General features: G+C 45.1%; 1 protein-coding gene across 9 annotated transcripts in view; it reads right to left on the bottom strand.

Moving 5' to 3' along the window:
* RAI14 (retinoic acid induced 14) overlaps nucleotides 1–26,429 on the bottom strand; it is a 149,646-nt gene that overhangs the window by 35,551 nt on the left and 87,666 nt on the right. For 8 of the 9 annotated variants that reach the window (XM_082622386.1, XM_082622388.1, XM_082622387.1 and 5 more), the window contains exon 3: nucleotides 16,898–17,028. In XM_082622386.1, the coding sequence (XP_082478512.1) occupies nucleotides 16,898–17,028 (131 nt within the window). Of the gene's footprint in view, nucleotides 1–16,897; nucleotides 17,029–26,429 lie in introns of those variants that run through there. The other variant, XM_082622391.1, reaches the window with a different exon arrangement.

Genomic DNA, 26,429 nt, shown 5'->3' on the forward strand with positions numbered 1-26,429 from the left:
CAATGAAGCATTACTGTAGGCCACTACTGCATGTTGATAAATGTGCTCTGATGAACACGACATGCTGTTCTATGGATGACTTGGCTGCCTTCCTCTACTTCCTCTGTGAAGTTCACAGCTCTGTGGGCCAGCTCTTCCAAAGCTACAGCTGCAGCTCTTTCTGGGTTTTGGTAACTGATTTCTCTCCTTGCCTCTTCAGGTGTGGGCAGCAGTGGTGGTGAAATATTTCCCACTGTCACTAGCCAGGGCTGCTTTTCCAGCCTTGCTGGTTTAATCTGACCACATGTGTATAAACAGTTCCTTTCTTAACCACCCATCAATTATCCTATGTGAGTGCTACCTGTTTCCTACTGGGACCTTGAATGATACCAGTGTTAGGTATTTTGTGTGTGATCATCCACAGGAAGAACTATTAGGTTTCTGTGCACATTATCAGATTAAATATTTATAAGGGCAAATTCAGCCTTAAAAATTGTTTTGATTAGAGAAGATGTCAGAGTAGAAAGATCCTCCCCTCCACGGGCACACCAAAATTACAGCTATTTACAGAGCAACTATTAATGAAAGATCAGAAGACTAGTAGAAAAGATCTTCTACAACCAAAGATATAAAGAAGGAACCACAACGAGACAGGTAGGAGGGGCAGAGATGTGCTATAGTCAAGACCCATACCCTGGGTGGGTAACCCACAAAAAGGAGGATAATTACAATTGCAAAGTTTCTCCCCAAGGAGTGAGGGGTCCAAGCCCCACACTGGGTTCCCTGGCCCAGTGGCCCTGCACCAGGAAGATGAGCCCCTAGAATGTCTGGCTTTGAAGGTCAGCTGGGCTTACTTTCAGGAGAGCCAGAGGGCTGTGGGAAATAGAGACTCCACTCTTAAAAGGCTCACACAAAATCTCACATGCTCTGGAACCCAGGGCAGAAGTAGTCATTTGAAAGGAGCTTGGGTCAGACCCACCTGCTGATCCTGGAGAGGCAGGAGGCAGCTGGAGCTCACCCTGGGGACACAGACACTGGGGACAGCCATATATGCCCACACTTATATGGGCAATTAATCTATGACAAAGGAGGCAAGAATATACAATGGGGAAAAGACAGTCTCTTCAACAAATGGTGTTGGGAAAACTGGACAGTTACACACAAGACAATCAATTTAGGCTACTTTCTCACACCATATACAAAAATCAACTCAATATGGATTAAAGACTTAAATGTAAGACCTGAAACTATAAAACTTCCAGAAGAAAACAGGCAGTATGCTCTCTGATGCCAATCTTAACAATGTTTCTTTTGGCTATGTCTCTTCAGGCAAGGGAAACAAAAGCAAAAATAAACACACGGGACCTAATCAAACTAAAAAAAACTTTTGCACAGCAAAGAGAACTATCAGCAAAATAAAAAGCCATCTACTGAATGGAAGATATTTGCAAACAGTATATCTGATGAGGGGTTAATATCCAAAGAACTCATACAACTCAACATCAAAAAAAAAAAACCACTTAAAAAATGGGCAGAGGATCTGAATAGACATTTTTCCAAAGAAGACATACAGATGGCCAACATGCACATGAAAAGATGCTCAACATCACTCATCAGGGAAATGGAAATCAAAACCACAATGAGATATCACTTCACACCTGTCAGAATGGTTATTATCAAAAAGATAACAAGTAACAAGTGCTGGCAAGGATGTAAAGGAAAGGAACCTTGGCACACCTTTGACGGGAATGTTAATTGGTGCAGACTCTATGGAAAACAGTATGGAGATTCCTCAGAAAATTAAAAATAGAACTACCATATGACCTAGCAATTCCACCCCTGGGTATTTATCTGAAGAAAATGAAAACACTAATTAGAAAAGATATATGCACCCCAGTGTTCACTGCAGCATTATATACAATAGCCAAGATATGAAAGCATCATAACTATCCATCAATAGATGAATGGATAAAGATGTGGTACGTATATATATTATGGACTATTACTCAGCCATAAAAAAGAATGAAATCTTGCCATTTGCTTCAACAAAGAATGAAATCTTGCCATTTGCTTCAACATGGACGAACCTAGAGGGTATTACACTAAGTGAAATAAGTCAGGCAGAGACAAATACTGTATGATTTCACTTATATGTGGAATCTAAAAAACAAATGAACAAACATAACAAAACAGAAACAGTTATAGATACAGGTGGTTGCCAGAGGGGAGGGGGGTGGAGGGAGGAAAGAAATAAGTGAGGGAGATTAAGAGGTACAAACTTCCAGTGGCAAAATAAATGAGTCAGGGGTATGAAGTGTACACCGTGGGGAATATAGTCAATAACGATGTAATATCTTTGTATGGTGACAGATGGTAACTACACTTATCACTGTGATCATTTTGGAATGTACAGAAATATCAAATCACTATGTTGTGTAAGAGGAACTAAGAGTGTTGTAGGTCAATTATACTTCAAAAACCAACTAACCAACCAACCAACTCATAGAAAAAGAGATCAGATTTATGGTTACCAGAGGTGAGGGGATTGGGGGAAGGGGAACTAGATGAAGGCAGTCAAAAAGGTACAAACATCCAGTTTTTTTAAAATGTATTAAAAAAGTGACAACTAGATATTTTTACTTCTTAGTTGCTTTATTCCTATTAATTTTTTATTTAATTCAGGCCATGCGTAATAACATCATAAAGAAGTTTATTAAAATATTGGCCAAGGCAAAAGACCTATTTATGAGTAGAGGATAAGAATTAAACAGTACCTTTTTTTAAGCTAAAACAAAAAGAAAACAAAGAGAAAACCAACAACAATAACTCAAAGTCACAGATCTTACTTTATCTATAAACTCATCCACTCTACCTCCTCCCCTGCCACAACTGGATTGTTTTGAGGCAAATCTCATTTATATCTTTTCGTCTCTGAACTTTTCTACACATATACTTAAAAGATACGCACTTTACAAAGGAGAAATAATAACGCAATGAGATGCTTTGTATCCAATACCATGTCTAACTTGAATGCGAAACAACCTTGTTTCATCTACACCCTTGCCATTATTCTGAAGCAAATCTCATGTCATACCATTTCATTCATAAATATTTCAATATGTATTTCTAAAATAAAATAGCTCTTTACAAAAATGTGCTAACAGTACCATCATCACACCTGTTAAATGGGCTGTGAGGAGTCAATGAGGTGTATGTAAAAGCACTAGCAAAACGTGACGCATGTAGTAAACATCCAAGAAAATACCACCAATTATCAGAGCCTCATCAACACAAGACAAGGCACAGAGTCTGAGACATGTTGCTTAATAAAAGGGTTTGTCTCGGTGTTCAGAAAAGACAGGTTAGCAGAAATTAGGTCAGAACCATCATTGCTTAAGAAATGAAGAAAGAAGAAAGGAGGAAGAGAAAAGCAAGAAAGAGAGAGTTGTAGACAGCCACAGATGACCAAAAAAAAAGCCATCTGAGACCAGCCTTGTCTAATGCTCACACATGAGCAGCTAACATTCCGGCGCCTTCCATAGAAGTGATAATCCCCAAAGCAGGGTTTGGCAGCAACAAGTCATTAGCATTTAGCCTCTGAATGTGAACGAGAAGCAGAGCCAACTTTTAATAAGATACTCAAGTGGAAAGTTGGGTTCAGTTGGGTGGGAAAACATGATTAGTCACTGACAGAACCTGGGTTTGTAAATGACAGCGAGTAGGCTTCCCTTCCTCTGCAGTGACTGGTAAATGCGGTCCCCTCAGGGCGGCAGTCCCCTCAAGGCAGCAGTCCCCGCGACTGGTGGGTGCTGGTCTGGACTGCAGATGGGCATCTGTGGGGTTACCTCAGGCTTAGGGAGCAGATGGTGCCCCAGGTCAGCACACCACTAATGAAGAGCATGGCTGGTGGCCTTTAATGGCCCATGCCCTAGATAGCTGGTAAAACAACACACCTCTAGATAAAGACAGTTTGCAGATTGGGGTGAGGCGGGCAGGCAAAGTCGTAGGCTGATTAACAGGCCCCCCTCGCCCCCAAACAGAGACTGTTCTTGACAACGTTAATTCTAGGGCATTAGACCTAACCCAAGCATGGGATAATTTCGATATTTCTCTAGTTGTATATTTTTATAAATTGCTATAGCTAAATATATTAATTCACTCATATACTTACTATACTAGGGTATTTACGTGCCAGACACTGTTCTAAGCACTGAGAAACACATGGTGAATTAAAAAAAAAAAAGCCCTCATGGATCTAAGCTTTTAGTTGGAAGACTAAAGATAAACCAGTGGTTCAACTGGGGGTGATTTTTGCCCCACCCAGGGGACATTTGGCAACATCCAGAGACATTTTTGATTATTCACAGGGTTGGGGGTGGGTAGCTTCTCCTGGTGTCTAACGTGTAAAGACCAGAGATGCTGCTAAACATCCTACAATGTACAGGCCCCACAATAAACAATTATCTGACTAGTCTAAAATGTCAATAATATCAACATATCAAAATGTCAATAGTGCCCAGGTTGAGGATCTCTGTGATAAACCACTTAATACAAACGCATGATGCTGCAATATAATTCTATTAAGACAAATTAAACAAAGACTGAAAAAACATCATAGCAGATCTCAATCTTTTTATTGAGATATATTTTATAGTACGTAAATTCACCATTTTAAAATGCACAATTCAGTTGTTTTTAGGATATTCACAAAGTTGTGCAACCAACATCACTATCTAATTCCAGAACATCTTCATCAGCTTAAAAAAAATCCTTGTACCCATTAGTATTCACTCTCCATTCCCATGCCTACCCTTGGCCATCATTAATCTACTTTCTGTATCTATGGATTTGCCTATTCTGGACATGTCATCAAGATCGAATCATACAATATGTGGTCTTTTGTGCTTGGCTTTCATTTGGCCTCTTTTCAAGGTTCATCCACGTTGTAGCACGTACCAGTACGTTATTCCTTCCATTGGGTGGATATATCACATTTTGTTTATGCATTCATTGGTTATGGACACTTGGGTTGTTTCTACTTTTTGGTTATTGCGAATAATGCTGCTAAAACATTTGTGTACAAGTGTTTGCATGGACACCTGTTTTCAATTCTAGTGGGTACAGACCTAGGAGTGGAATTGCTGAACCATATGGTAACCATGTTGACGTCTTTAAGGAAATGTTAGACTCTTTTCTAAAGCTGCTGCACCGTTTTACATCCCCATCAACGACATGAGGGCTCCAATCTGTCCACATCCTAGCCAGGACTTGTTACTGTCCGCCAAATTTTAAGTGATGAGAATTTTAATTACATCTAAATTTTCCACAGAAGAAACATTTAAGTCTTTCTTAATGAACGCTTTGAGGTGGTTATTTCAGTTAATTATCAGCTGAAATTTCCCCTTAGAGGAACAGAAGAGTGGATGCAAAACAAATTCAGAACATCCTTTGGCTTTGTCTCTGTAGGCTTTTATACCTAATTAAAGAGTGTGGCCTTTCCTCTTAAAGACAAGAAATGTCATTCAAGAGTCAATAGCAATATATTTCATGAGAGGTTCTATTGGCTTGTTTACCTCTTCATTTGGACAGGTCTCAGAATTCAGTGGAGGAGGGAGGGGTATAAAAACCTTTATCCACCCCTCTAACTCCAGGCCCAGTGACAAGGACACTCGTCACTGCCCAGGGATACAGCAGGGTGTCTGTCCAGATTCTAGTGCAGCCAGAGTGAGGGCACTTCAATAGCCTAAAAGTCTTGGATACTCACAGAGTGAACCACAGACCAGAAGCTGTTAGAAATGGAGGCTCTCAGACCCCACCCCCCATCACTGCCCCCAAAGCTGTGTTTTACAAGTTTCCCAGCTGATTCCCGTGCACATTACTGTTTGCAAAGCGCTGCTCTAAATGGAGAACGAGTTAAGAACCTCACACCATCCTTTTTACCAAGGTACCTATTGTTTCAAACCGCTTCTGAAAACATAATCCCCTTAAGCCTTGAAAGCAATCTTGTGGATGTGTCTCACAAAAAAGGAATCGATGCTGTTTTAAGTTTCATTATAATAGGCAATGTTTAGCTTTGCTTATAAAACTCAGCTGGGCCCTTTCACAGAGGGGTAACTAAAAGGCAGAGTGGCCTGAAGATTTACATCATGATCCTTTGATGCCTCTGCTGCTTATTGATATTTGGAATTTCTCTGTTTTTGTCACTTGGAAAGTTCCCAAGGTTTCTGGGCTTCAGAGTTTTGTGGCTCCTGATCTCTCCCCCACCAACCACCCCCCTTCTTCTTCCGCCTCCCTCCCTCCCACTCCCAAGAGAAGACCAAGATGACCTTGAGAGCCCCAGGACAGCAGCTGGATGGCATCCTGATGGTGCAGAGGAAGAACCAGCAGAAACCCAGTGAGGAGGCCGGGATACCACGGCTGGGTGTGCTGCGTTGTTGTCGTGTCATCATGGCTGAGGTACCTAACTTCAGTTCCCTCACCTCTAAACCATGTTTGGGCAACTAAAAAACATCAGCATCAACAGTAATAGCAGCTTCTCTGTTGAAATACAATGCACTAGTTACGTTTTAACTCATTACATCCCCCAACCAGCCTTGGGAGGGGTAATTATCATCATCCCCATTTTACAGAGGAGGAAACTGAGACACAGAGGGAGTCCAGTCAGCTTGCCCGAAGTCCCAGAACCAGTAAGTAGGGGAGCCTGGATTTTTTTTTTTTTTTTTTTTTTTTTTTGCTGTACGCGGGCCTCTCACTGTTGTGGCCTCTCCCATTGCGGAGCACAGGCTCCGGACGCGCAGGCTCAGCAGCCATGGCTCACGGGCCCAGCCGCTCCGTGGCATGTGGGATCCTCCCGGACCGGGGAACGAACCCATGTTCCTGGCATCAACAGGCGGACTCTCAACCACTGCGCCACCAGGGAAGCCCCCTTCTTTCCTTTTAAAGCCCTTTATTTACAAGAGGGATCACCATGGTTGGTGAGACTCAGAAATACTTCACGGTAATAACCAACTTTTCATAATCCCTTGAGAGCTTCAGCATTTCCCAAATACCTATAATCGCCTATACTTTAGTTGCATGGCTTTTGTAAGACATCTTTCTGGAGGGGGAAAAATGATATTAAATCGTATAAAAATGAATCAGAGAAATTAAGTATTTGTAATTAGGATTTAATCCAAAATCCTTCGTGTGGCTCACCAGGCTCTATATGAGGAGGTCCTGGCTCCCACTGTGATCTCACCTTCTAGCTCTTTCCCTGTTCGCTGAGGGCACATCAGGTACCCTCCCACCTCAGAGCATTCGCCTTGCTGTTCCCTCCACCAGGACAGCAGTTCTAGAAAAGAGCAGGCTTGGCACCTCATTCTAATTCAGGAATCTGCTCAAATGAAGGTGCCTGCTCAGAGAGGCCTTTCTTGCCAAGGTTTATTCAAAGTGGCCCCTGGCTGCTGCTTTTTCTTCAATGCACCTGATATTACAAAGAGGCATGTGGTTATTGTCTGAGTGCCCCGATAGACTATACCTTCCATACGTTCCATGAGGGCAGAGATTTTGTCTTGCCTATTGCAATTTTCCTAGCACAGAGAAGTGGTTTGGGGTGGGCGGGGGGAGAATGCAAGTCTTCAGTTTTGAATTTGCCTTTTCCATCTGAAGTTTCTATTTGCATTTCTTTAAACCAAGGCACATCTATAAACTGGCATGACCATGTTTTCTTCAGGTTGTACGATAAGTTCTTTTTTTTTTTTTTTTTTTTTTTTGCGGTATGTGGGCCTCTCACTGTTGTGGCCTCTCCAGCTGTGGAGCACAGGCTCTGGACGTGCAAGCTCAGCAGCCATGGCTCACGGGCCCAGCCGCTCCGCGGCATGTGGGACCTTCCCGGACCGGGGCACGGACCCGTGTCCCCTGCATTGGCAGGCGGACTCTCAACCACTGCGCCACCAGGGAAGCCCTTGTACTATAAGTTCTTAAGAGAGAGGCTGTGTCCTTTATGTCGTTATTACAAGCTTTATTTTGCTTCCCAACATCATGTCATATGGTGGTTTTCAAAGTGTGGCCCTTGGGCCAGCAGCATCAGTATCAGTGGGAGCTTGTTAGAAATGCAGATTCTGAGGATCCTGCCCAGACACAGGGGAGGAGCCCAGAAATCTGTGTTTTAACAAGCCCCCTAGGTGATTCTCATACATGTCCCATTTTTAGGACCACTGGCATAGGAGGCAGAAGCATGAACTAAAAGTCAGTATTCTCTGGTTTTGGTCTCAATTCTGCCATCCCCAAGTATGGAACGATAAAGTCGCTCACATTCACTGGCCTCAGTTTATTCATCTGGTCCACGTGACCACTGAAGCCTTCTTCATTTCTAAAGTCTATGATTCCAACCCAGCCTACCAATTGTTTCCTGGCACTTACTTGCTGCAACATCTAAATTCTAATGAGGTCACTGAGCTCAAAAGAGGCTTAGCACACACCTGAGTATTTCAGCGGGACAAACCTTAATCCTAAAAGACCTGGATTCCCATTTCAGATTATAATCCGAGGGTAAGGAAGGCATCACTGTCTAATAGCTTATACTCAAAAACGCGTTGAAAAACGAATTCTGCTCTACTAGTAGGCATCAACCCTATGGGCCTAAGAGAAATCGCCTCTGGCAGAGAAGTAATAGGGCTGCCAGGCTTTCAGCTATTTCAAAGGCAGCTGCAACAGGGACTCTGATCACTGCCTCTATTAGGAACTGAGGTGGCAGACAGTTTGAGAAATGGAACACTGGTGGCCTTCTCCTGCTAAACGTTTCAGATAGATATAATAAATGGTGACTAGCATAAAAGAAATAAAGGCTGTAAAAATAGGATTACTGTCCTTTAAGTGCCCACGATGTGCTAATGGAATCAGCCGTGCTTCTGGGGACAGAGATCTCCTGGGGACAGGAGGAGGAGAGGCTGAGACGAAAGATCACATACTCAGAGCTAAGAAACCCCGTGACACTTAAGCTGAGAGTTAGCTCTTTTTCTTCGGGATTGTTTGGTTTCACAAATGCAGTAGGAAAACAGCACTTGGGCAGTATGAAATCTCTTTAGGGCAAATGATTTGTCTCTTGTGCTCACGATAGACCCCCAGACTCTACCACCCAGAATGGGTGATTTGTACCAATTTCCAAACCTTTCTGACTCACACTTTCCTCTTCACAAATTACTCCAGGGTAATTGAGAGCATGAGATAAGAAATACCTGAGGGAAACTGACATGGTCTTTAAAATGGGTGAAAGAAGCAACTATCTGTTGAATGAATGACACATATGAAAGCCCCTAGCCCAGGGCTGGGCATTCAATATTAACACGATTAATAACAATTCCTTTCTTATTAATTGGATAAGATTGGTCTCTAACCCCGATAGTCCAATAACAGGGATAAGGTAAGTACATAGGTAACCGAGACTCATCAAATCCTAGGTGTTTTAAGAGACGCAGTGGTTGAGATCGAGCTCACCCCCTTTGGAATTTAGAAAAGGCTTCATGAAAGAGACGGCAAACTGGACCTCAAATGACCCAGCGGCATGGCGGGGCGGGGCGGCGGCGGCAGCGTTTTGGAAGGCGTGAATTTCAGGGAAGCAGGAGTATTTCTAAAGGACAGGCACGTGTCGAGTGATTTCACGCGCCTCCACCCTTGAACTGTCTGGTGGCTGCCAGCGTGAGAACCTCCCGCCCCAGGTGCTCCCTCCTCTCGCGGGGTTAGGCTGAGTGGAGTTCACTGCCGGCTGCTGCCGCCGGCCACCCGCCCCTGCTCCGCCCTCTAACACAGCCGACTGGGGTTTCCCAGGCTCTCCTGACCTCCGCATGCGGGGGCAGGTCCGGGCCGGCGGAGGGCACGGAAGAGCCAGATTGCTGCAACCCCGGGCAACAGTGAGCCAACTGAGTGTTTAAAATCCTTCCTTCTCAATATACTTAATCCTGCTTTGCAGTTTTAAAACGAAAAATCCTGTGATCCCCCCAATATTTTAATCAGTGCAGCTCTTAATCCCCAAATCTATTCTCATCAGTTTGCACCACTTCCCTGGTTACAAGTGTTCCTTCCAAAGCACAATTTTGCACCATGATCTGTTCAGCTTTAACCTACAACACCATTTCCCTTTAAAACTCTTGTGAATTAGTTTAACATAATTTACTTTATGCCAACATTTACCTTTCATTTTAATTTTATTTTGTGCACAAGCATTATATATACATATATGTATGTGTGTGTATGCTAGAAAAAATTCCACCTGGGCTCTGTGGGCCTTCCTCAGCCTACCTGTAACCTATCATGGGGAAAACCTGTTGAGAAGCCTTGGGCTAAGAAGCCTGGGGTCTCACTGCGGAGTGTCCAGCACTGTGGTTCTCAGTTTGGACTGACCATTCAAGTAACCTGGGTGCTTGAAACAACCCCACGCCCAGACTGCACCCCACACCAATTACATAGGTATCTTAGAGGGTGACACCCCACACAGCACTTTCAAAGCTGTCCAGGCGCTTCTAATGGGAGTTGAGAACCCCTGATCTAGTGTCAAGTGGGTCCCTGACCTTGAACTGCTATAACAACTCTGGAGGAAGGGAAGGGAACAGTGAGCACGGTGTTGTTTTTCCTTTTCAACTTGGGATGGCCTCCATCACACTGTTACCAGCACCCACACTGTCCTCCACTTCCTCTGTCCCCACCCACACCCTCCCAATCCATTCTCTCAGGCCCACCTTGCATCACAGGCAGGGAGCATTCCTTCGCTACTCCTGTGCCTCACCACCTCTTCCCACCTTGAACCCCTTACAAGTTAGAATTTTATGATTCAGCACTTAATTATTCCCCAGTACATCCATTGGTCTTGTCTTCTCGGCCAGATGCTATGCATCTTGTAGGCAAGGACCATATTTTCTCCTTCTTTTGTACGTGCTTACGAAAGAGTTTGGAGCATTTTAGACAACAGAGTTTGGAACATTTTAGTACCTCCCAACTAGAAGCAAACATCTGGGCACATTTGCAAGACAGGAACAGACGTTATGTCGCCTTCGAAAATCTACTTGACCAAAAGCAGAGCAGATATGCTATATAGAAATTACAGCGTTCAGTTCATCCCCCTGCCAAACATGAACAAGATTTATACAAGACACAGGGTGGTTTTGCCTGGAAGGTCATTTTGCTGGGAAGGAGGCTGCAATGACATAAAATATACAGCAGTTTTAGGTAAATGAATTTGGCAGCTAGTGGGAAGAACTGGAGGAAGGCGACCAGGTGGTATGACTTGATTTCCAAGACTGAACTGAGAAAACCCTGTATCCATCCCTATTCTGAGAAAACAGGAAGAGTCAAAAGTACAACAAGCCACCCACCAGAGAAGCCCCTTCTTGTCCTGACTTGCAGAATTCAAGGACGACCTCCCCTATTTTACATGTAAGTTCCACAGAGTCATCTAAAAATACTAGCACAAGTTCTTGTTTTCAAAGCCAAAAAGATCAGGTTTCTGAAACGCGGGCTATGGATACAGACAACATACACATATATATATTTATCCCTATACACACATGGCTGGGTGGTATTTCTTCAAATACTACAGTCCCAGCAGTGATTTTATTTAGTCTGGTTGTTCCTAAAACAAACACACATAACTTTAATGAAATGCACATCCAAATGTAGGGGAAACCATCTTGAAACAATTAGACTGCTCTATGGTGAGAGGTTTTAGGGCAATGGCATCCTCCCGCTTCCTCACCTCCACGGCGGAAAGAGAACGGAGGGGTCGCAGGAAGCCAAGCCTGACTCCACAAACACAGCCTGCAGCCGTGGCTCTCTGCCCTGCTCTATTTTGTTCTCTTCTGACCCCAGACACCACCCTGCTTTCACTCTTCGCAAAGTGAATTCCAGTCATTCAACTGCTTTCCCTTTTTTTTTTTTTAACCCCTCTTTGATCAGTTTTACAGGGAGAAAATTTTCAGACAAGGTTTCTTATCTCTCCCTAAAGGAAATAATTCCAGCAAGAACTGAAAAGTCTGAAGAATTACCAAACCACCCCTCTGGTTATTGACCTCGGGTTATGGAGGCTTCTGGAGAATGTCTGCCGAGATGGCTGCCTCATTCTTGGGACTTTCTGGGTTGTCTGGTTCTCTAGGTAGTGAAGGCTGAGTATTTCTCTACTGAAAGTTCACTGGAAGCTGGGAGAGACAAGCGTCAAGTTGTGACATTCACCAGGATAGCCTTTTGCCTCTGGAACCCCCAAGTTAACTCACCCCTAACAACTTTACCCGTGAGACAGTACCAGCAGAAGGAGGGTGTTTTCTCCATTAGAACCACGCTGAAAAGTTCACATCCACAAACACCAGCCAAATGCCTCTTCTATGCCTGCAACAGTGGGAGAGACCAACACAGACGCTAAAATCATTCGATCCCTGTCCTCAGGGAGCTTCTGTGTTGTAAGGAAGCGGTCCCCAGCCTTTTTGGCAGCAGGGACCGGTCTCATGGAAGCCAATTTTTCCACGGGACAGGGTGTGGGGATGTTCAGGTGGTAACGCGAGCGACAGGCAGCGGCAGATGAAGCTTCGCCGGCTGGCCCGCCGCTCACCTCCTGCCGTGCGGCCGGTTCCCGCCAGGCCCACGGAGCGCTACTGGTTCTCGGCCCGGGGGTCCTCGGTTGGGGACCCCTGTTGTAAGGGATTCAAGTCGTTCAGAAAACACAGATCTTATTTAAGCTGTAGAGACTTTTCTATTGTTGTAACAACATCAAGTTCTAAAGCAAGATTCTAGTATTTCAAAGAGAAGAAGAATCCAAAAAAAAAAAAAAAAAAAAAAAAGGACTGAGAATATCAGGGAGGAAGGCATTCTGGACCAGAGAACCTGGGACAAACACCTGGATGGTCTTATAGGAGGGGAGGGCAGGGAGCAGACAGCGTCACCTCCAGCAGAAGAAATGTGTGAGAAAACAGTTAGCTAAGTAAGGGCAGGGCCACTGGGAGGCCCTTGAAAGCCAAAATCAGGACTCTAGGCTGTTAGGCAATAGGAAAACATGGTGCATCACTGAGCAAGATGACAAAACGGGTTATCACAAAAGCTAGCTAGAAAATAGGCCTCCAAATTAATTCTGATATGGAGGTGTATATAAATCAAAGGGTAAACCCTAATGAGCAGGCAGAGAATGAGGCCAAGTCCTGCCAAGGACCTAACTTTAGGTGTGTGATTTAGTCTTACCCTTCGGAGACAAATGCAATACCTTCCATACACGTCCACCGACGAATGCTGGCCCTGCGAGCTCCGCAGGGCTGGTGAAGCCAAGACCTCTGGCAGGAGGGACACACTGCATCAGCCCGCCGTGAATTTAGAACTGCTCCTAGGAGGTTCCCAGTTCACCTGCTACCAAACCAAATGCCCGTGGGAAAGAACAGGAGCAAGAACTGCAAAGTCTCCACAGCTTGAGGGAGACACACGTACACTCGGGCAGGAATGCACAGATTGGACTAACCCAAATCCAGAAGTGCAGACTTCCAAGGTGAGAAGGCTGAAGCCAAGGGAACAACACTGCTTGGGGCTCACAACAGAACGCTTGGCTGTGCATGATGACGAGGTACAAAAGGGACAGGAGAGATGGTTTCCAACACCACAGCACACCCCTCCTTCTCAATACTAGGGCCATTAGATGTGAATGAAAATATGAAGCCAGATAGATTTAATTCCATGGTGCCTTTGAAAATTAAATTCTCATAGTTATCAGTTAATAACTTTAATCGTCAAAAGGAATAGCCCAAGTAGAAAAGTTAAATGTTAGCAGATGATGACTTATGGAAAATCTTACAAAAAAAATTAATTACCTCCTCTCTTCCTTTTCCATAGAGTTCCTCTAGTTTTCTACCTAAGTGTCACTGAAGGGAAAGATGGTGGCTTGTAAGTGCAAAGGTAGAGATCTTAGAACTGGTTCTAGGGTTAATTCAGGGAGAGATGTATCATGTGGGCCTTAGCTTTATCATCTTCCAGATGGAGGTGGTGATTTTTTTATAACTGCTGTGTGCATTTCTACAGTTGAAAAAAATAGAATAAACTACTGATTCACACTACAATAAGGATGAAACTTGAAAACATTACGCTAAGTGAAAGAAGCCAGAGACAAAGGGCCCCATATGTATAGTATGATTCCGTTTATGTGAAATATCCAGAATAGGCAAGTTCATAAAGACAGAAAGCGGATTAGTGGTTGCCAGGGAGAGCGGGAGGGGAAGTTGAGGACTGTCACTGTTTAATGGGTATGGGTTTCCTTCTGGGGTGATGAAAAATTTCTGGAACTAGATGATGATGGTTGTACAACATTATGAAGGTACTTAATGTCCCTGAACTGTATACTTTAAAATGGTTAAAATGGTAAATTTTATGATGTGTATATTTTACAATTAAAAAAGAGAGAGAATAGAAAATAACTGTCTGGCCATCTATCCTATACATAATAAATGTCTTATTAACAAAAGACACAAATGGATCAAGGTGATCACAATTGTGGCGAAACTACTAATCTAAATTTTTTATCTTCTTTTAGTGAGTACTGTCTTGGACAAAACTACCATGAACAGTTCCCTCCCCTTTCTCTCAGATGGCTACAAAGTTCATCTTATGCAGACACCGGCAGAGCCAGACTGGGAGGAGGACAGGAGCCAGGGAAGCTGTAGAGAGGTACAAAGGGTGATGGGAAAGCACTATGCCTACAGCCAAAAGCCTCAGGACAGGCTTAGGAGTGTGGCCTCTGCCACTGTAGCTCAGAGAGCACGGACTCCAAATGTAGCATCACAGGAAAAGGTTAACTGACTCATCCAACAAATATTTATTGACTATCTACTACAAACCGAGCCGCTGGCTAGATGATATAATTATAGCAGTGAACTACAAGGTCACAGTCCCTTCTAGCAAGGAAATTACAACCTAGAGTGCAAGAGAGATAAGAACTAAAAGTTACATAAGGCCGAGGAGGCAACTGATGCAACAAAATATTAGCCAACACCCAAAGCCCACCTACTACTGGGCATCCTAACGAGTCAGAGCTCACGGGGATATGGCCCTGTCCCCACACCTGAGACAGGCCAAGGAGGAAGTCAAACTGAGGCTGTGAGGTGGAGCTCAACCTGGGGTGACGGGCATGGAGGACAAGCCCAGCTCCTAGAGGACCAGACTCCGACCTGCGTGAGAACGCATCCCTCTTCTCTTTGTGTACCAGCTAGCCTGCTCTCTACACAAAGCTCAGCCCCTTAAGCTCTCTTGAGGCTCCCAAAACAACAGGGTTGGTGTCTACACTATGGGATCCACTGGGTGCTGGGAAGAGGATTAACTGGCGAAGTATGCTAAAATGTGACAATTTTCTCCTGACAATTTGCCAGTCATGCCTGATACTTATCCTTCCATCTAGAGTCAATCTAGTTTAGTTTCCAGACAATGGTTCTCTCTGGTTGAACCTACATGGGATACATTAGAAAATATTGATTCCTGGGCCTCTCCCTAGACCAAATGACTCAGAACATCTGGGGTGGGCATGGCATCAACATGTTTTAAAAGCACCCCAGGAGAGTCTAATGCAGGAGCTGCCAGGATTGAGAACCACTCACTCATCTAGGCCAAGAAAGGAAGGGAGCTGGCTTTATCAAGTGTCTACTGTGGGCTGGGTACTGTGCAGCTCTTTACATATGGTGTCCATGGCTGTAGGTGCCCCTTCCTCAACGTCTTGGAAGTGTTCTGGGCACGAGCATTATGGCCCCTAGGAGAGGCACTCAACCTTGGGAGGGACAGGAGATCAGGAATAGACACCCCAGTTTCCTTACCCCTCGGGTGGGATAACTCTGAGGCACGCTTTAAGCCTGGGGTAAGCAAACTAGTTATTATGTCAGGCTTTGTGGGCCATACAGTCCTTGTCTTACCACTCAAATCTGCCTTTGTGGTACAGAAGCAGCCCCAGACAATGCTGAATGAATGGGTGTGGCTGCATTCTAATAAAACTTGATTTACAAAGACAGTGGGCCACACCCTGCTCTAAATCTAAACAGATTCCCAGAGGTCCTTAGTGGGAATGACTCTCAGCTGCCCAGAGCAGTATCGTGTCAATAACATGCTATAGAGGCTTCATTCCCTTACCGTGCACTTCCTGGGATCACGGGCTATAAAAACTACTTACAATCAAATCCTCACCTCACAGCCTGCTTCTGGGGGCACCCAACCAAAGTCAGTATCTTGTTTTATTCTTATAACTGCCCTAGCGGTTGAATACTGTCATCTCCACTGTACAATGAAGAAATTGAAACTCAAGGACTACACAACTCCTGAGTGATAAGAGTCCAGATTAGAAGTCTAAAGATCTCTCTACAGTACGACCAGAGTAAGGATGGATACAAACAAACAAACAAGCAAACACACATACACACACACACACACACACACACAAATACTTAAATATATAGTTTTAATTTGGTGGACAAAAGTACCACATATGGCAAATCATAAAGCAAAATTCATACAAAATTACAGATCTATGTGAAGGAAGGGGTTTTATAAGAAATAATACTATAAATAATAAGATTTAAGGGTTGTGAATAAATTGCTTTCTCTTTTACGCTGTTTCTAATCTGGGGCAGAACTCTTTTCCCACCTATCAGTTAACTGGCTGCAAGCCTGGTGCTATGTCTTCTCTGGCAAAATCTCCGATCATACCTGGGAGCAAATGTAGCCATTCAAGGTAAAGCCCAAATATGTAATTTGGAGCTTGAAGAGAAAGGAACTGGATTAAAATAGCCTCTTATACATTTTAACATGCGGGGTGCGCTAGGGGCAGTAATTTCACGAAGTCCCCATAGATGAACCGGCAAAGTTCCCGCAGGGAGCCCGGGAATTGCAGGGAGCAGGTTGAGAACCCAGAGGCGGCCGTCAGAAGCCAATCTCTTTAGCTTACGCGGTCTTGCCCTCGCTGTCATGTTTGGTGGCGCTGGCCCCTTTCTTGCCCAGCAGCGAGGCCACCTTCTCTGCGTCTCCATTCTCCACGGCCTGCAGCAGCCGGTCATCATTCTTGTTCCACTCGTTGGTCTGTGGAGCAAAAGAGAGACGCAGACCCAGTGAGCAATAGCGGCCACAGCCATGCAGCCGGCGGGACCTTGGTCCTCCCCACGCCCCAAGCCTCCCATCACTCAAATCAGAACCTGCCCCCAAATGCACGACTTTAAAAATACCTTTCCCTTCACCATGGAGACACCCAAAAAGACCGGTTTCCCAAAAGAAAACATCCACAATTCGATGAAAGAGCGGCCAGTCACCAAACTCTGAAAGAAAAGCCACTTCTTTCAACTGAAATGGGGAAGATGAAGCAACTTAAAAAGACCAAGAGGCCAGTTTACACATTAGCTTATTTCCAGCTAAACTTGACAGCGCGCGCCGCAGAACACTGACCTTGGACCTGGTCAGCAGCTCACTGGGCTCCTGATGTTACAGGACCAACCGGCCACCAGCCCAAGGTTACCTGAGGATTTACACATGCGATCCTCCCCCTGCCTTTGTTGTTGCTCCTTCTGGTCTGTTTACTGGACTTGGATTTTTTGAGTTGTTGGCTGATTTTAAGTAGTTGTCTAGGCCTCTAACTCAACAGAGTATCACCAGAAACAAAACTTCTTCCTGAGCAAGCTATTACACATCAAAAAGCTCTGAGCAAAGTGTCCGCCACCATGGACCCTCAGCCCCAAGAGAATAATTCTGCAAACCACAGTAACAGTAAAGCTTTCAGCTGCACAAAAACTAGTTTCTACTCTTGGAAGGGAAAGAAGATAATATAAGAGCAAAAAGAGCCTTGAGTACTAAGAATTGTCCAACGTGAAAAGGCAGCAGTGAGCCACTGAAGATTTCAGAGCAGAGGAGAGAATAAATTCGGTGATGGAAGAACAGTCAATGGGAGGTATGTGAAGCATGGCGGGGTTCATCGACGGGGAGGAGATCCTGGGACACATCAAATCCCCTGGGAAACTTTGCAGGCCCAGCCTGCCCTCCAGACACATCCCCACCCCAGCCCTTGCTAAGCCTTACTTTCTGGCCTCTCCAGCTGTGGACACCACCACCCTGAAAGAGAATCTTCTTCCCTCCCCAACGCTTTCTGTAGACAGGTCTCTAGGGCTGGCTGCTTCCCTGTGACCCCGAAAAATAAGAATCTCCAAGTAATTCATATTAAAGCCTTTGCCACGGACCACTTCCAGGAAGACACAAGGAGACTCTGGAGATTTAAAAGCTAACAAGAGGGACTCTTTTAAAGGACCACAGTCTTCCATGGGCCAGAAGTGTGTTCACATCTCTCTGTACGCATGGAACTGGGAAACCCAACAGGACTGTGCCCTCTCATAGAGCAAGGGTGAGGCCACCAGATGTCCCCAGCACCCCTCCAACCCTAGCCTAGAGGCAGGGCTTTAGAGAAAGCCACAGGCTGTGGAGGTGTACAACAGGTATAACCCAGGGTTCAAGTCAAGAATTTGCTTCTCTGAGAGCCTCAGGGCGGGGTGTCTTCCATTTCTCAGGACTCCCTCCTTCCCGCATGAAGGAGGAAGTCCTCCTTCTACTTGCCATCACTGAGTGCAAGCACACAGCAAGCATGAGGTAGGTTTGAATGAAAATCACAAGTCTGTCCTCTAGGCTACGTGAAGTCCAGAACTCTAGATGGACACTTACATGCTATCGATCTTAAGTCACCTGGAAAAAAACCTCTCTGCCTCAGTTTCCCAAAGCTTTGAACTGGATGACCACTGTGATTCCTCTAAATGTTAAAAGGTTTCATCTGGGACTCCCCTGATGACGCAGTGGTTGAGAGTCCGCCTGCCGATGCAGGGGACACGGGTTCGTGCCCCGGTCCGGGATGATCCCACATGCCGCGGAGCGACTGGGCCCGTGAGCCATGGCCGCTGAGCCTGCGCATCCAGAGCCTGTGCTCTGCAACGGGAGAGGCCACAGCAGTGAGAGGCCTGTGTACCACAAAAAAAAAAAAAAAAAAAAGTTTAATCTATAAAATGCCCCACACTAAACAGTGCTAGGAATTATTCTAAAACAGTACTGTCTGTGATAATGGAAATGTTCTATATCTGCACTGTCCAAAACTGTAGCCACTCGGCCAGTGATTCTCAACAGGGGGTGACTCTGCCCCTCAAGGGACATTTAGCAATCTCAACAGACAGTTTTGACTGTCATGACTAGAGAATGCTCCTGGCATCCAGTAGGTAGAGCCTGAGGTGCTGCTAAACACCCTACAATGCATGGGATGGCTCCCTCCCCCACAACCAAGAATTATCTGGCCCCAAACGCCAGTCTCGAATTAGCCACATGTGGCTATTGAGCACTGGAAATGCGGCCAGTGCGACTGAGGAACTGAATTTTTAATTTTAATTTTAAACTTCAAGTGCCAGTAGCTAGGGGCTATCATATAGAACAGCACAGCTTCACATGAAGGCTCTCTAAATATTGTTTAACAAAGAAAGAATGTGTCTGGGCCAAATCATCCCCAATTCTCCTACAACCATCAATTTACTCACAAAGAAGACATTAGGTTTTCTCTTCCATTACAAATCAGGCTTCCTATTGAAGGAGAAGGAAGGGAACAAACATACCGCCCAAGGCACAAGCATTTGTTTGTGGAACAGCAAGCTTTACTTAACAATGAAATGTAGCAAACACCAAGAAACAGATCAGCTTATTTCCCCCCACTGCATTTTACTAGCCACAAACAAAACAAAAGAAGTTTACTGAAGCACATTTCGGACCAGTTATCCCTACCTACATTATCTCAAACGCTGCGTTATTATTAGTGTTGTCTTTTAAAATCCTTCCCTAATTTAAACTGACCAAATTAAAACTGGATTGGGCAGATCAAAAGGATATTCAATCTCAGAGGACGTGATTGAAAGAACCTAAGCCAAGAAAGGCCACATGAAAGGATTTTCCTACTCAGTGCCGCTAAGGCACTCAACTCCTGGGCAGAGAAACATCTGATTGCAGGGGCTCCCTAAAATTAGTTACACGTGGATCTGTACCGGACACAAGTTCGTGTGCCCAACGCACACTGAGGCCAAACAAACCAAAATGTCGGGAGTTTGGAGCAGAGAAAGGTTTATTGCAGGGCCATGCAAGGAGAAAGGGTAGCTCGTGCCCCCCAAAACCCTGGACGCCCTGAAGGGTTTCAGCAAAGCATTTTTAAACTCCAGGGACGTCCCAGGGTATGTGATCAGCTCGGGCACAATTCTCTGATTGGATGATGGGCGGCTTAGGCATCAGAAGGTCTGGGGGCTATGTGCTCAAGATCATCCAGTAGATCTTCCATTGGGTGGTGGTTTCTTAGCACCTGAAAAGCCCAGGCAATGTGTAGGAGATACCATTATCTGAGTACTTCAGAGAGGAGCTACAGCAGAGGATACGGGAGAGGGGTCTGTTGCGGGAAGGGCGCAGGGTCCCGCTCAGTTACAAAGGTGCCAGTGCCGGGAGGGTGGTTTTGCAGGACAGGGCACGGAAGCCTTGGGCTCCCACACGCATGCGCACACACACCCCATACCTTGCCCTATGCGTTTCTTCCATTTGGCTGCTCCTGAATGGTATCCTTTATAAACTGATAATAGTAAGGGAAGTGCCCTCCTGAGTTCTGTGAGCCGTTCAAGCAAATCATCAAACCTGAGGAGGGCGGGACTTCCCCGGTGGTGCAACGGCTAAGACTCCGCGCTCCCAATGCAGGGGCCCCAGGTTCAATCCCTGGTCCGGGAACTAGATCCCACATGCCACAACGAAGAGTCTGCATGCCTCAACTAAGGAGCCAGCGAGCCTGCCTGCCTGCCACAACTAAGACCAGGTGCAACGAAATGAATTAATTAAATAAATATTTTAAACAAACAAACAAAAACCTGAGGAGGGGGGTTGTGGGACCCTTGGACTTTATAGCTGGCCAGTGAGAAGCATGGTTGGCCCAGGACCTGAAACTGGCATCTGAAGTGGGAGCACTCTTGTGGGACTGAGACCTTAACCTGTGGGGACACCAGGGCGTTAGGGTCAGAACTGAACTGCATCGCTGGACCCCCACTTTGTCAGGGAAGTTGAAGAGCTGGGTGTTGGTATGATGGAACCCTCCACCCCCACCTGCATCCGGGGCTGTAAGCAGACAGGTTAGGGGGTCCCCGGAGACAGAGAACCAGGAATGGCTTTCCTGACATAAGAGAAGCCATTCTGGCCTAAGCCATTTTGTGATCTAAGCCTGGCCATAATGCTTGCCCTTGAACAGGTCTCAGTAATCAATGATCCCAAGGGAACAAAGGAATTCGGAAACAGAGAAAAGGCAGTCAAACAACAGTGCAGTGATAAAGCAGAGTCCTAGCTCCTCCTCAAGGGATAGACATAATAACATATCTTTGAGTTCTGCAGGAACTAAGGCCCCTACCCAGGAGGAGGATGGAATGATGATGTTGACCCTCCGGACTTCAATCAACTAAAGCTTGGACTAGTTGACCTGTGCCCCAGTTCTATGCTGAATTCTCCTCTGCTCAAGCCCCCTCATGAATATGCATGTGTCCTTAGCATGAAACTTCCCCCACTTTGCTGTTCGGGGGAGATGCTGCTTTGCGAGAGATCCCCGGGGTTCTCCTTACTGGCTGCAAGTAATGAATCCTTGCTTTTCCTGATCTTCAGCTTGGCTGTGTCTATTGGCTCGACATCCACCAAGAGGTGGATCCGGTTTTCGGGTAACAGTGTCAGAAATAGATCACAGGATAGATGAAGTGTGAAATTTTGCCATAACATTCCAAAGTAATTCACTCATACTCCGGAATCAAGGAAGGCTTCCGGAGACCACCATCACATCAACAAACCCCCTCCCCCTCCTGGCGCTCCCTCCACAGGCAGGCTCACCTCTGCCTCCACACTGGGCTCCTGGTCCCCTTAGAGCAGTGTTTTTAACCTCTTAGTGGATTAAACCAACATTAAAAAAAATAATAAAGTAGAAAAAAAATTTTAAACATCAGATGCATAAACATTCTATGAAACTTCTAAGTGTGTAGCGGGTGGTGATATAAAATATATTTCTTACTGGGGAATCACAATAAAAAACGATGGATGCCACTGCTTCAGAATGCAGTCATCCCATCCGCCTCTGGAAAGGCTGCCTTCTAAAGCCCAGTGGACCCTGCAGGCTCTTTAAGCCTTTCCAGGGGACCTCTCTGGGCTTCTCGCCGCTGTCAGTCCCCGAGGGCCCGCCCACTCACCTCCACTGAAGCCCACAGTCTAGACTTGATGAAATATCGCATCCCGGCTTTTGTGCGCCAGCTCAGCGGGTGCTAGTTTTGTCTCCTGGTCTCCAGCTCCCTCAAGGCACTGACAACAGCCTTTATTTCTTAGCCCCATGGTGACTACTAAATGCCCTGTGTCTGATTTTAGTAGGAGTTTCCTCCTCTTGATCAGCTTCAACCTCTGACTTGGCAAATATTTCTTTCTTCATTTCTGAAACTCTTTCATCCTTTTGCAAACAACTATTTAATCGTTTCAGATTTTATTTTTAAACAAGCTAAACAAATCCAGCTCCCTCAACTTTTCTACTCCATTAACTGTTCGAAGGCCACTTTTCCGAGATTTTAACCACAGGTACACTTTCTCCAAATCTCTTCCCAACCATGGATCCATGCCTCATCAATCCATCAGGGTGAACCCAGTGTCCCCCAGTCAGGGGAACTGCATGTGAACTGGTTAAATACACAGACTCCCAGGTCCCATCCTGGAGAGATTCTGGTCCCAGCGATCTGGGATGTAGGGTAGGCAGAGGATCCTGGACTGACCCAGGTTCAACGACTGCTCTGCTTTGGATTGCAGGTTTGGGGACAATGGGAACCCATGCTAAGGCTAAGCAGAGAATTTACTTGAAAGAATTTTCTTCCTCCACAAGGCGTTATTAAGGACAGGGCTGGGAGAAGAGAATTCTTCTTCACTTTTTCCTTATGGAACTAGGTATTTTGTTTCCTATAAAAGCTTAATAAATATTAGGCTTTCTCTAGGAGTTGCATGTGCAACCTATGTATAAGACATGTATGAAATGTCAATGAAAGCATTGTTCATAATAGGCAAAAATGACAAATAATCACACATCCAATAACAGAACATGGATAAATAAATTACAGTATACTCAAACAATGGAATATCACACAGCAGTGAAAATGAACACACCACAACTGCCTGCAAGAACACGGATGAATATTTAAAACAATATTGGTGAAAGTAGCAAGACACAAAAGAACACAACAGTACGACTGCACATATATAAAGATGAAAACGGAGAAAATGGATCCATATTGTTTAGGGATGCATATACAGATGATAAAACCATAAAGAAAAGAACAAGGTTACCATAAAAGTCAGGATATTGGCTGGGGTGGGTGTGTGTGGCATCTGATCAGGAAGGGACACCTGGGCGCATTCTAGAGTCCAGCTCAATTTCCTGGCCTGGTTGGTGCCTCTACAGATGTTCACTTGTTAAAGTCTACGTTCCTGTTTTGTGCACTCTTCTCTATACGTGATTATATTTCACACACACACACACACACTCTCTCTCTCTCTCACACGCACGCCCAGAATTTAGAAAGAAGTCTTGTGGTTCATTTTCTGGTCAAATCATCACCAGACGAAGTGCCTTTGGACAGTCTGCATTCTCACTTGCTGTCTCCTCGTCTCTAAAATAAAGGCCGCCTGCTACCAGAATGTGGCTCTTAGGAGGCCTCACAAATCCCCTGGAGAATCTGATTAACGTATGGACTTTGCTCAGAATAATGCAAACACACAAACGTTTGCATACAAAAGAGGGTTCTCCGGGGAATTCCCTGGTGGTCCCGTGGTCAGCACTGGGTGTTTCTACTGTAGGGGGCCCGGGCTCGATCCCTGGTCGGGTAACCACGATCCCGCAAGCCTCGCACCTCGGCCAAAAAAAAAGATTAAAAAAAAAGATTATTCAAAGAGGGTTCTCCAGCGTAAACCCCTACCCCTAGGCCCATCTGTAAGCCTAAATTAAGAATTCCTGGGGCTTCCCTGGTAGCGCAGTGGTTGAGAGTCCGCCTGCCGATGCAGGGGACACGGGTTCGTGCCCCAGTCCAGGAAGATCCCACATGCCACGGAGTGGCTGGGTCCGTGAGCCATTGCCTCTGAGCCTGCGCGTCCGGAGCCTGTGCTCCGCAGTGGGAGAGGCCACAACAGGGAGAGGCCCGCGTACCGCAAAAAAAAAAAGAATTCCTGGCGTAGAGAAAGAAAGAGGCTTCAGATTTTAAGTGCTTCTGAGTTGAAATTCCAGCACCACCACCTCGCATTTAGGTGGTCTAGAGTAGGTCATCCACATTTAAGTCTCTATTTCCTTATCTGTAAAATGGGAGAAATCCTACCTACTTGCACATTAGCCTGGGAATTAAATGCAATGTACATAAAGGGCCTGCCACATATTAGGCACCAAAAAATGGTGATTATGATTAGGCTTGAATTAGATGATCTGCACGGTTCCCTTTTTGGCTTATGCTCTGAGTCTTCCAAAATGTACAAGTTAGGACGGATGGTCCACTACCCCTTTCAGAGGCAGATAACGCCTTAAATTTGCAAATTTTCTACTATGCTTCTTAAGAATCACATTTTAAAGGGCTCTAGAGACAACACTCACAGACATGAAATTAACTATTTTAGTGACTATGGCTCACTTCTCCAGGAGACTGTTTAAACAGACACTGTTTCAACAGAGCACATTGGGCCCCACTTGCGAGTTCAGGAAGCCATATGTTACGCTCTGGAGACATGTGTAATGTGTCAGCTGTAAAGGGCAGTGTGTGGGAAAGGCAGACCTTACCTTCCATGTGGGCTCCAAACATTCCTGCTAATATATCACAAATGGGATTTTCAATGGCTGGTCGGTAAGTGTCCTATTCGTCAAATCATTTCCAAATGACACTCTTACTTAAGAGCTTTTTCTTGAAGTTTGGCCCTTTTGAAAGACATGCCTGCCTCCTGCAAGGGTTGCAGAGACCCTGTCAACCACGTGATGAACGCTGGGGCTTTGGCAACGTCTGCCCTTGGCCAGACGTGGCATCACCTTCCTTTCTCTTGCTTTAATCTGGGAACTGAAAAACCAGTGGAAACTCAGCGGTCGCAGACATCTGGCTAGTGGGCAGGTTTGAGTTTTGGAATACACCAACCCAACCAAAATAATCCAGAGGCACAGAGCGATCCAGGAAGAGAAAGTTTCTTTGACTTCCTTTAGGAAAAATGCTAAAAACCCTAAGGATCAGAAATTCATGTAGCTCCTGCTGGATGGAGGTTCAGCAGCCATCCGGAGGAGTCTATTTGAGAGATTATCTTTGGCAAGACTGCCTTTCTCTCTCTAGTTTACGGAGAGTAGACTGTTTCGCCAAAATAATCAGTTCGGCTAAAATGAACATTAGACAAAGTAGACAGTGTTTTCACCACTGGGAAGGTTTCAGATTCACACCATCCAGGAAAAAAAAAAAAAAAAGAGCACACACCTCCTATTTTAAGACAGAGGACAAGAAACTGGCAAGCTTCGGGCCAGATGATACTTTCCCCTGTTGACTGTACCAACCAGTGCTTAGTAGATATCTACCTATTAGGTACAAAGTAACATTTGAAATTCTATAGATGTTAACATTCATGTATTTGTTCTTTCATTCATTCAAACTCAGTGCCTTTTACATGATTGGCATAGTCTTTACTGAATTTTCTATACAGTTGAGACAAAACACAGCAATATGAGAAATATGCCAACAATACAAAACAAGACTCAGAGTGGTAAAAGGAGTGAAACGGGGAATCAGTCCAATTTAAGGGAGGGACGACTTTCAGCTGGGCAGGGAGGGAAGGCTTTTTGACTGGATGATGAACTAGATCTTGCAATGAGTAATATTTAGGTTAATGGAAAGAAGACACAACAATTGAAAAATGCAAGATGTATTTAGAAAAGAGCGTAAATAGTGAGCTGATCCACGTGAGGCCTTCCAAGACTTTCCTCTTTAGCATCCATGGAACACCGAGGAAATTACCAATAGACCAGGACGTAAAAATCTGACCATTCTGCTGTCTTTAACAAACCCAGCAGCTTCATATAATGTCAGTTACTTTCCATATAATGTTACTTCAGACCAAAACATAAGTTCATCTAAAATGAGTTTCCCTCTCCCCCCATTTTTATGTCAGATTATTCACACGTGCAGGTTCCAGTGTCTCTGTGAATCACCCTGAAATCTGTCCGCGTCTCTTCAACAGACTATGTTATGTGATTCCACATAAATGCTGAATGCTGCGTCATGGACCTAACACATAATTATCAACACCTCCATCCAGAAACAGGCTAGTCCCTCTGCCAGACCCACTTCACACACCGCCCTGCTCGCTGATGCCTGACCCCCACTCACTGCTAGTCACCTGGACCGGTCACTTCCCCGGCTAGG

Source organism: Mesoplodon mirus (genome assembly GCF_964341445.2).
Source record: "Mesoplodon mirus genome assembly, chromosome: 5".
Classification (NCBI taxonomy): domain Eukaryota; kingdom Metazoa; phylum Chordata; class Mammalia; order Artiodactyla; family Ziphiidae; genus Mesoplodon; species Mesoplodon mirus.